The sequence below is a fragment of the Marmota monax genome, unplaced genomic scaffold (genome assembly GCF_021218885.2).
Source record: "Marmota monax isolate L192 unplaced genomic scaffold, Marmota_monax_Labrador192_F-V1.1 WCK01_AAM20220418_F8-fsc00053, whole genome shotgun sequence".
NCBI classification, from domain to species: domain Eukaryota; kingdom Metazoa; phylum Chordata; class Mammalia; order Rodentia; family Sciuridae; genus Marmota; species Marmota monax.
Window position 1 is genome coordinate 2325438 of NW_026693153.1, and position 12432 is coordinate 2337869.

At 32.6% G+C, this 12432-nt stretch overlaps 1 protein-coding gene across 4 annotated transcripts in view; it reads left to right on the forward strand.

The window, feature by feature from the left end:
- The window catches only part of Cblb (Cbl proto-oncogene B), a 205089-nt gene that overhangs the window by 13393 nt on the left and 179264 nt on the right, over positions 1 to 12432 (forward strand). For all 4 annotated transcript variants that reach the window (XM_046455296.2, XM_046455295.2, XM_046455298.2 and 1 more), the window contains exon 3: positions 2748 to 2998. In XM_046455296.2, the coding sequence (XP_046311252.1) occupies positions 2748 to 2998 (251 nt within the window). The remainder of the gene's footprint in view (positions 1 to 2747; positions 2999 to 12432) is intronic.

A 12432-nucleotide genomic window follows, 5' to 3' on the forward strand; every position in this document is an offset into this window, starting at 1 on the left:
ATGTTTTTTGAAAACTGAAACCCTTACCATTCAGAGGAACCTTCTAAAGATAACAAATACAAAAGTAAAATACAAAATTGGATATGAAAGTGAATTTCTTTCTGGAATTTTTCAGCTTGATGAAACTTTCATATAAAAGTTGTTGCGAAGTTTTTGACAACACATAGTGAAAAATTAAAAGCTGATAAATCTATAGATACCAGTAACATAATCTAACTATTTTTTTTGGCTCTTTTTTTTTTTTTTTTTTTTTTGATAACAGGAATTGAACCTAGAGAGGCTTAAACATTGAGCCATATCCCTAGCCCTTTTTACTTTTTATTTTGAGACATGGTGTCAGTAATTTGCTTAGGGCCTTCCTAAGTTGCTGAGGCTGGCTTTGAACTTGCTTTCCTCCTGCCTCCTGAGTTGCTGGGATTACAGTTATATACCACTACTCCTGGATATGGTTTTTGATTCTCTTCTATTACTCACATATAACTTCCGATCCTTGGTGAATTGAACCTTTCTTCTGCTATCATAGATAGCAGGCACTGTAGGCACTTGAAATATTCCTGGAACCATTCTTTATATATATATTCTTTATATATATATATAAAATTTAAGTTTTGAGAAAAATTGCATTTTAGGTTCACAATATATTTTATATGCACAGTCAGACAAATTAACATGTCCAATTACCTTCTATAATTAGTTACCTTTGATTTTGTGGTGAAAACACCTAAAATCTATTCTCCTGGCAACTTGTCAACATACAAGGTGATATTAACTCCTCTCCTCATGCTGTATATTAGATCTCTAGATTTGTTCATTGTACTTAACTAGCATTTGTACCCTTTTACCTACTTCTCCCCATTTTCTTTCTCCTCCCTGCTACTCTGTTTCTATTTATATGTGTAAGTTTTACATTCTTTATATAAATGAAATCAGTTTCTTTCTGTGCCTTTCTTATTTTGGACTGCTAACAATAATTTCTTTATAGAAGTGACTGACTGCACATCTCACATACAACTTCCACTAAACCCAAACTGTGAAGGTCCAACTCAGCATTTCATCAGCAAGATTCCAGAAATGCCATTGGTCAGTCCAGTCCACCCAATGGGGGATAAAGTTTGATAGAAGGGAAGTTATGGGGCTGGGGATGTGGCTCAAGCGGTAGCGCGCTCGCCTGTCATGCGTGCGGCCCGGGTTCGATCCTCAGCACCACATACAAACAAAGATGTTGTGTCCGCCGAGAACTAAAAAAATAAATAAATATTTAAAAAAAAAAAAAAAAAAAAAAAAAAAAAGAAGGGAAGTTATACTGGAAGGAGACAAATTTTAATCAATTATATTTAAAACATTTTACTATTAAAAAGTTTAAAGAGTATATATTATTTATATATTTTATTTATATATATGTATATATAAATAAAAATTATGAGGACCTTAGAAGAATGCCATGCATATATGGGCACAGAAGCTTACACTTCACCATCTTCTCAGTAAATCTGACTTTTTGTGTACTCTTTGTCTTTTGAAAATTACTGCACTATTACACTATGTGTTCTTTTGTGCATTTCCCCAAAATTTTGTTTTAAGGAATGTTTAATTGAATGGTTCTTTTTAATTTTTTTGATAGGTATTTCCTGTATAACCATTTATTTTTTATTTAGTTGTTCTTTTTAGATGCACACGACAGTAGAGTGTATTTTGACATAATTTACATACATGGAGTACAATTTATTCTAATTAGAATTCCATTCTTTCAGTTTTACATGATGTGGAGTGTCACTCGTGGTGTAGTCATATATGAACATAGGAAAGTTCTGTCCTATTCATTCTGTCTTTCCTATTCCCACCCCCACCCTCTGCTTCATTCCCCTTTGTATAATCCAGTGAATTTCTACCCACCCACCCCTTGCCTTATTGTGTGTTAATATCCACGTATCAGAGGCAATGTTTGGAATTGGACAGTTCTTGGTATTCCAGTTGGAAGGATAAAATGATCTGAGCTTATTTATTCTTGGCTAAATCACATGAGCATGTGGAAGTGAATACACGCTTTTCTGAGGGCAGAGGCATTTTCAGTTCTGCAGGCAGCCTTGAATGCCCCAGTGGTTGGGTGGCATCTGCTGCAGTGACTGGGCCGTTATATCTTAATGTTTATAGGCCTAGTAGAAGATGGGGGAGGCAGAAAAGACTCATTCTGACCTGACACCCATTTAACTACTTAATAACTCAGTTGTTAAAATTGCACCTCTTTGTTTTATTCTCCTCAGGGTAGAGAAACATTATATCAAAACGTTAATTAAAATCTATGAGAGAGCTTTAGCTAGGAGTTCAGTGTAGTAAAATAATGTCTAAATGTGGGACCTGGTTTGCTAGCTGATAAGGTCTATTTCCTTGTTTTCATTTAAAAAAAAAAAGAAAGGAATCAGTGGTATACAGTGATCAGTACATTGGAATTCTGTTAAACTCTGTACTTAAGACATTGTAGAAGATAATTAAATTTTAGGGGTTGAAAGTTTAAGGATGTGGTATAAGTAAAGTCTGCACTGAAAAAGAAGAGAATAGGATTTGATTGTATTAAAACTAATGTGAAAATTTGCTAGTTTTTTGTAAAACAAGAGTTAGTAACTTAATATCATAATTAATATTATGGAAAATGAAGAAATATGGCAAAGCTCTATTCATTTCTCCTTTTTCTTTGAAGGAAAACAGTCATGATTCATTTGAGAATATTTTATTTTTATCTTTGTTTTTAGGTAAGACTGTGCCAAAATCCCAAACTTCAGTTGAAAAATAGTCCACCTTATATACTTGATATTTTACCTGATACATATCAGCATTTGCGACTCATATTGAGCAAATATGATGACAACCAGAAACTTGCCCAACTGAGTGAGAATGAGTATTTTAAAATTTACATTGATAGTCTAATGAAGAAGTCAAAACGAGCAATAAGACTTTTTAAAGAAGGCAAAGAGAGGATGTATGAAGAACAGTCACAGGACAGGTAAGAATATTTCAGATTTTTAAAATTTTTTAATATTGTCATTAATGTTGCCCTTTTTTTTCATCTTATAGTTGATCACCATGTATTTGTTTTGGAGAAAATGTCATTCACTTTTTGTATTTGCTTTTCACATTATTTAAAATTTTACATAAATTTGTTTATGATTATAGCTAGTTCATGAGCATGTTCTTATTTTTCTAATTGACTTTATTTTAAAGATTAGTTTGAGGTTCATAGAAAAGTTGTGAGAAAGTACAGTTTCCACCCCCTCTTTTGTATAATTCACATTTGTTGTTTGTGAGGTACAATTGTTATAGTTGGTGAACTGATATTAATACATTGACTAAAATCTAGAGTTTACATTAGGGTTCACTGTTTGTTTCATGATTCTATGGTTAATAAATGCATAGTGTCATTATCTACCAGAATAGTAGCATAAAAAATAGTTTCAAGGTTCTAAAAATGCTCTGTGCTCCACCTGTTTTCCCCACCCTACCTCTATGATCTTTTGACTGTCTCCATAGTTGTCTTCACCTGATGACATATAGTGGGACTCATACAGTATGTAACTTTCTGACTGGCTTCTTTCACTTAATACACATTTAAGGATCCTCCATGTCTTTTCGTAGCTTGATAGTTCATTTCTTTATAATACTGAATAATACTCCATTGTATGGTTATGCCACAGTTTGTTTTTCTGCTCACATATTGGAGAACATCTTGATTATTTCCAATTTTTGGCAGTTATGTGCAAAGCTACTATAAACATTTGTGCATGCAGGGTTTTGTATGGATGTAAACTTCCAACTCATTTGAGTAAACACCTAAGAACATGGTTGCTGGGTTATGTGATATGCCCACGCTTGGCTTCGTAAGTTCCTAGACTGTCTTCTAAAGTGGCTATACCATTTCACTTCCCTACCACAGATGAATGAGAATTCTCAGTGCTTCATTTCCACACCCACATTTGGGATTGGAGACAAAGCTGTTTAAGACACAGTTGGATTGAATCTCTGGGTGTGGTAGCTGTACATAAGAGATATGTAGTGTAGTCTCCATAGTTATTATTGCATGGCAACCTGAACTGTGGTGGTGAAGGCTGAAGGGACATCAGCCGAATCCTCCTTTTACAGCCAGGGTTCTTAACATTGAAACTCTTCATTAATATTCGTAGTTTGGCTTTTTCATTATTAAATTTCATGATCTATATTAAGCCTAATAAAGAATATGATAGATTTTTTTCTCCATTTCTGGGCTATTCTAAATTTACCTAGAATATTTGCCAATATAATGAAAATCTATTTCTAGTTGGAAAACCTATATTAATTAAAATATACAGTGTCTTAACATTGATTATATCTAGTTTAAGATACTTACCTCTCTGAATTTTTGTATACCTTACATTAGGAAAACCTCTAAAAAACCTTTAATGTTGCTTTTAGGTTGGAAAAATCTAGCCTCATTTAGTTTAGGGCTATATAATGGAGAATTCAGTTATCTAGGTTTGTGGACTCTAAAGTTGACTGTAAACTTTCTGACTGGCTTCTTTCACTTTATACACATTTAATGATCCTCCATGTCTTTTCGTAGCTTGATAGTTCATTTCTTTATAATACTGAATAATACTCCATTGTATGGTTAAAGAAATACCCACGGTACATATAGTCATCAAATTCAAACTGAAAAACCCTCTGCCAAAGGTAAAATGACATAATTTTTATATATTTAAATTTTTTTCTTTGAATTAATGATAGATCCTCCATATACTTGTAAGTCTAACCAATTATGTAACTACAGGTTCCTCACTTAATATTCTTGGTCTGCAACTGACAACATCTGGAGAGTTGTGAGTCTTTGTAGCTTTAAAGCTGCAAGTAAAAAGGGGAATTTGAATTGCCACAGAGTTCTAGAAGTAAGATAGAGAAGAATCACAGTGATTATTTATTCTTACAGGCTTTCTGAGATAGTCTAAGTTATGGGAAGTCAGGTGTTTATGTGAAAACTGTAGTGGTTTTTTTTTTTTTTTTTTGGTACCAAGGATTGAATCCAGGGGTGCTTAACCACTGAGCCATATCCCCATCGCTTTTTATATTTTGTTTTGAGACAGCATCTCACTAAGTTGCTTAGTTGCTGAGGATGGCCTTAAACTTGCAATTCTCCTGCCTCAGCCTCCTGAGCTCCTGGGATTACAGGTGTACACCACCAAGTCCAACCGAAAACTATATTTTTCACTTGGTAGACCTGCCATTGATCTAATGAAACTAAACTGTTTTACAAATGTCAATTTGTATAATTCTTATTCAAATTTAGTATCCCCGGAGTTCTTAGTGATCCAGTTAAGTCATCCATTAAATTTTATGTTGTAGGTTATTAGGACTCTAACAAGGTGTGTGATTTCTGGATTTAGAAACTTGAGTGGAAATGGGATTTTGATTGGATGTAATAATGAGGTGGTAAAGTTGTATCCCACTTTCACATCTTCCATAGCAATTTGAAACATTTTCTAACTCAGTAGATGTTTTATACTTACCATTACAATTATAAATTTTAATGGTTTTTTTTTTTTTTAACATTTCATGGGGGATGTCTATAAATTTTGATTGATTATGTACAGATATCTGTAGACAATGTTAGATCACTTAGTGCTGACTGATCATGATGAGGCAACTCTGTAAACTGTTTAATTGACCAAGTGCATTTTGCTTGTTCCTTCCTAAATTCAACCACAGGCAACATTTATTAGTTTCTGTGCTGATATAGCATATCCCTAGTGGATTTTACTATCATCCATGTTCCATTTTCTGATGATATTCTGTAGCCAGGTTTTTTTTTAATGCAAAATTTACATTACATAATTGTCTAATCATAATTTGTAATAATGTACCAAACTTGGTACACCATGAAAAGGATGTAGACTTTTGATTTGATTGTTCTTGTAGTAATATAGTTGTTGTACACAGTCACTTCTAAGTTCCCTTAGGATTCTGAATACAAACTGGAATGAGGTGTGCTAATACACCTGGAACTCTGGGTATTCTGCTCTGTAGAACATAACAGAAACTCCAGAGAATGTTCTTATACTATTAGACAACAGTACTATTTAGAAGAATGATTCTACTCAACATATAAGACAAACTGATTATTAGGAATATCATAAATTCTCTGAAAAATCTCTTTGATTGTACAAATAACTTGCTAGGGACATTGGTATCATTAAGCTAAAACTGAATGACATTAATATTAGAAGTAGTAATTTGAAATTCATTGACTAAATCAGGATCACCTCAAGTGACCCTATATTATATCAAATAAAATTGGAATGAGTTCATGAATCAAAATGTTTATCTTAATGTTCTTGCATCTCTGTTGTGCCACTAGTAAACTTCTTTCTGGATTGATTTTAAATATAAAGTAAATAGAAAAAAAATTAATGTATCAATTCCAAAACTGGTTCTGTTTTGATGATTGCTAAAGAATGAGTAGTTTGAAATTTTAAAATAATTTCACATAAACGTAATATACATTGAATATTATAAATATTTAAATAAATGAAATTTAAAAAATGAATGGCAGTCAATGCATTTCCTAGATACTCAGGTCCTAAAGGAGGAGTGAGGTAGAAATTATAGTTTAAGTAAAACTATTTGTTACTGAAACAGACATTTAAGGCACAGTGAAAACCTCTTGCTTTGAGAATGGCTAGAATGGTGATTTCCGTTAGAGGCGAGGTATGAGTAGGCAGTGTACCTCTCTTCATGGTTACAGTGAACCTCCATCTCTTGTGTCACTTTCCCCCATGTTCTGTGTACTTTTTTGTCTATTATTTTTTCCTTTGTACAAACAATTGAACCTCACACTGAGTTTGTGCTTCTACAGTGTCTAAACCATTCTGGGCTTCCATTTCTGGAAAGAGTAAAGTGATTTCTGGCACCCACAATGTTTACATGTATCTGAGGAAGGGAGTTATGAAACATGTAGTTTGGAGTAAAAGAAGAGGAGACACTTTTTATCAGATTGCTATTTTTAGTGACAAAAGTCAAAAGAGATGTGAAGGTAATTTTATTGCTGACAAATGTACCATGGACTGGAGGTACCTTGTGTAAATCTATTGGCAGTTTTATCAATTGACCTTTTAAATAGTAAAATTTATTCTTTCATCAGAAAGTATGTATTCATCAGCTGCTCTGCAGGGCCTGGTACTGGGGACCATGGTTTTGAGAACATCCAGAGATGATGGTTTAAGGATATTCAAGTCTTCTCTATTTTAGAACTGCATTCGTTGGTCAGGGAGATACAATCCATTTCCCCTCCAAAACTTGGCTTTAACACTGAAACAAAACCAAAAGTCAACTGAAGAGGAAAAAAATAATACTGTGTTCAACAAATCTGAAGAATATGAAATCTTTAAAAACATTCATGTCAAAGAGGAAAACATAGATGTTGTCTTATTCATATCATTTCAAAGTCCCTGGTTCATTCTTTATACACTGGTGTTATAGAAGACAAATCAACTTCTAGATAGAATGGGATGTATGTGTGGGGAGGAGTGTTTGCCTGTTTCACGTGATAACATCTAGATTGCTTAAAATGTAATAGAAAATTATTTCAACATAGAAAAAAATAATCCTTGAGGAGGTTAAACATTATTTGAGAGTTCTCAAAAGCATCAAGGAAAATCTTTTTCTCATTTGACCTGGCTAAACAAAAGAATATGTATAACCTGCTTTTCCCCTTAGAGTATTATAAGTATATGCTTGCTAGCTACTATACTTGCATTGTAATTTGTGAGATAATGTACCAAGAATGTTTAGAATATTCTTGAAGTATTAAAATATATAATTAGGTTAAAAGTGGAATAAAAAAATAAAAATATGTATTCAAACCCTGCAGCTATATTATAAAACACAAAGCTATAAACAAACCTACTTGCTGACTTTATATCACTGTGTAATATCATTGCTTTTTGCAAGAACAATATGGTATTAATTTAAATGTTTAAATTTGTATAATTAAAAATGCTTGTTGATCGCATGCTCATCAAGGTTGTTTTGAAATTCCTCATGGCTTTTCAGTTAACCACCTAAATAGATTGACCTGTATATTACAATTTGGGCTTTAACAAGTAGTTTTAATAATTATTGGACCTCACAGAATCATAACCTTGCTTAAAGTGCCACATTTGGCACCATGTTTTCTCATAGGCAGCTCTGTATGTTGGAGAGAAAATGAATATTCCTATACTGTTTAACACTGTATAGGAATGCTGGGCCAAGGAATCTCATGGTCTGAGGCCATTTCTGTTCCTAGTTTTCTCAGTAACTTTAGTTGGTTTCCTGACTCCAATCTACAGCTTTTAGTTTTAAAATTACTTTCTGGATATTCACAAGATTTTCATCTCATATATTTTAATATCATAAAATGAAGATGTGCTTGTTTCAGACTATACTGGTCTTGGTACATAATTCTATTTAATACTTTTTCAAATCCAGTACTAGTTTTTAGTAAAAAAAATATTTTTTTTACTACAATAATTATTTGTAGCAGAATGAATCTTAGGGAGATTTTGTCTTTCATAAATAAATGGCACTGTATTGAATGCCTTCTGTGAAGTATTTATTGTGTAATGATGTATGAAAGAGAATGGTTTTTGTTCATTTACATAATTTTACAATTTAAAAAATTAACCTACTCTTTGTATCACTTTTTCTGTTTGTTCATACTGAAAATTACAATTACTTTGAGTTTCATGAGCACAAGGGATGAATTAAAAGTAGAAAATATGATTTCTAAATAATCAGACTGCAAATTTCTTTTGAGCACAAGTTTTAAAATATTCAGTTGTTATTTAAATTTTTTGTATATACATTTTAGATGTTTTTTTCTTTAAACGTGAAACTAGAGAAATAAAACATAATTTTTGCTTTCTCCCTTTCTCTCTCTCTCTCTCTCACACACACACACACACACACACACAAGATTCAGAAGAAAAATAGTAATACCCAATCCAATCCTGTTATGTCTGAAGTGTGTCTGCCAGGTAGGGAATGGAATTTTCTTTAGAAAACTTAAACATATTACTGAGATTGCTTTACCATAAATGAATAAAGAGTTTATTTAGTCTTTTTTTTAAATTTTTTAATTTTTTTATTATTTTTTATTTTTTATTTTTTATTGTTGGTTGTTCAAAACATAACAAATTTCTTGACATATCATATTCCATACTTTATTAGAATATTTTCATGCATATTGCAAGCATCTGAGAAATGTGAATAGACTTTTCTCAAGTTAGGAAATAAAGGGGCTCATTTCTTTAACACACCATGAAAGTAGAGGCCACAGTAAGTTATTTAGACAACTGTTTTTAAAGTTAAACAAAGGGAGTCTGTTAAGAGTGGGCAGGTGAGAGCTTGCAGACTCTTTGACTGTTAAGGACTTTATGGCCCTCTGTATTTGGCTAACTGCGTCCCCTGCTGCTTTGCTAACTAGATAAAAAGTTTTTTCTTGTTGAAATGAAGTGAATCAGTTCCTCTTCTCCACCCCCAGCAATTTTTTCTTTGGGCTACATTTTTCAAAGTACAAAAGAAGACAAAATTTATTCAAGTGTTATTTAAAATTAATTTGACTTAATTTTTTTTTATAAACTATTGACATATAGTCATATTTATGATTTGTTTATTTATTTTTAGCCCCATGTTAATACTGTCAACCCCTAACTCCTGTTTCTTAGTAAAATTTTTTTGGCATTTATTTTAATTTTTTTGAAGTTGGATTATATGTTATACACACATAATATTTACATAATATTTAGATTTTTAAATGGGGAATTTTTCCTGCAGATTAGAGTTCATTAAATCTTTATAAATTCCTGAGATAAACATTACATGATAAGACAATAAGTAAACTCACAAGACTCAAGTGAACTTGGCTTTATGGTTGAATACCTTTTATGTTTTTCAGTCTTAAGGCAGCTTATTAAAATTGATGTTTTCCTTTCAGTAAATATCTGGTGACATTCAAATTTGATAATTAAAATCCAGAAGCACTCAAGAAAGAATGCCTGTTTTTACTTTCATAATAACAATACTCCCACAAAGAAGGTTGATGAATGATGTCTTTCAAGTGGCAGATTTGTTATTTAGTTAGAGAAAGCTCCTTTGGCAGTTTCTTACAAAACTAAATTAAAGTCTGTTTATAAAATAGACAAGCTGTAGTGATAATCCTGTAGCCTGAGGAGTGCTTGGTTATGTAGCATGAGAAGAGTCTTGTTTTTCAGTGATTTTACAAAGAAGCAGAGTTTCCAGGAATCTAAACAGATTAGCATTCAATGCTAATTGGCTAGGGTGTAAAATAGTACTTAATTCTGACTATTTTGAAGTGAAGTACCTTGTAAGTATTCCATTCTCTCAATCCATTTTTAATATTAATCATTGTCTCCTTCTACTCACTGAACATGAGTTCTTGTTTTAGTATACATTAGTTGTTTATAGATGTGCTAATTATCCCAGCATACATTTATGAGGTCTTTCCAAAAAGTACTATTTACAGACTAAAATTATAGCAGTTGAAGCCCATCTTGTTCAGGATAGCCACTGAGGAACAGATTAAACTGAAAGGTAATTTAGATGTATTATTGAAGTGTATTGCTGTAAACACTGGGTCCATGTATACATATATACTACTTTCACAAATAAATTACAAATACGTGACTGTATTAATTTCCTCAGGCTGTCATCACAAAGTACAACAAACTGGGTAATTTAAGCAAGAGAAATGATAGTTGTGGAGGCTGAAAGTCTGAAATGGAGGTGCCTACAGGCTCTCAGAACTCTGTGGGGAAGGATGCTTGCTTGCCTCTCAGCTGTCCATGGCCCCAGGCGCTCCTTGGCTTGTGGCCCAGAGACTCCAGCCTTTGCCTGTGGGGGGTCACCTGATGTCCCCCTCCCTGTATATCTGTGGCCAGATTTCTTACTTATCAGGACTTCACTTTTATTAAATCAGGGTCTGTACTAATCACTGCATCTTAACCTCATTATGTCTGCAAAGGCAATATTTCCAAATAAAGTCACATTCATAAGTAAAGTTGAGGTTAGAATTTCAACATGTTTTTAGAGCATATAGTTCAACTCATGACAGTGACTGATTATAGCCAGGTAAAATCTATACTTAGGAGATATGAGAAGTTGAAACTCCTTAGAGTATACGTCATAAAAATGTAAAAAACTCTGCTTGGTAGAATATGCCAAAGAAAATTACTTGAAAGTGATTTTGGAAAGGTTTATAAGTTCAAATTGTTTTTGTAGCACTCCCCCCCCTCCCCCGCACCCGGGTTTATACTAGAATGAATGGTGAATTAATTTACTGGTTATTTTTTGGCATACATTGAAAACCATGGTGAATTCAACATTTAATAATAATAAATTTTCATAATAATTTAATAATAATAAATGCTTTGTCAAACTATAATATTCATACTGATTTTAAAATATTAAATGCCATTTCCCTTTAGAACATTTAAATAATACAGATATGTATATTTAATTAAAAGTTATAGTATTTCTAACCCTGTTTATCCATTCTTTAATTTGTGCTAAGCTCTGGATGATTAATTAAAGTAATTATGACTTACATCACAATCATCAAAACTGTTTATTTTCTCTTTTGCAGATCAAAATGAAATAGGAAGTATTTATTATGCTGGTAGTTTATAGAGAAGCCTACAACAGATTTATGTGTTTAATATTGTGAAGTTTTATAGTAAGTGAGATTTCAAGTCAAATTTTAGATAATCAATTTAAGGATTCTAGTTTAAATAAGAGTAAACAAGTGGCATGTTGAGTGGCATAAACCTGGGGTCAGCAAACTATACAAAGCCAGATAATAAATATATTAGATTTTGCCAGATGATAATGTCTGGCAGCTAGTTAACTCTGCCCTTGTAGTAGAAAGGAAATTAATTGGCATGACTGTATTCTGATTAAACTTTATTTACAAACACTTACACTAGACTGCTTTTGGCCTTTGGGCTGCAGTATACCTACTCTTTTTTTTTTTTTTTTATTTTTTTTTTAGTATACCTACTCTTACGTTAAAATACTAATCTAATTTTTGGACAATAAAATATAAGAAGTATTTTATCAACAGTCTGCATATAAAGGTGTCATCAATGAGAAACGTGTTTGGCTAACAGGGCGATGCCTCGCTGACCGTAGGTTACATAGAGGGATATATACTTTTCATAGTGCTGCCAGAGTCCCAGGATCTTTCTGGTTTGGAATCCCCTTCCTTAGCAGGTTGGGTTTTACTTGCATTCTGTTCTCCTCATGGTTGTAGAATTCCTGCTGCAGCTCTGTAGTTGTTATGGCTATGCCACAGAGCAAGGTGGTGGGAGCAGGACACATGTCTGTTCCTTTTATCTTCAGTCAAAGAAAGTACCA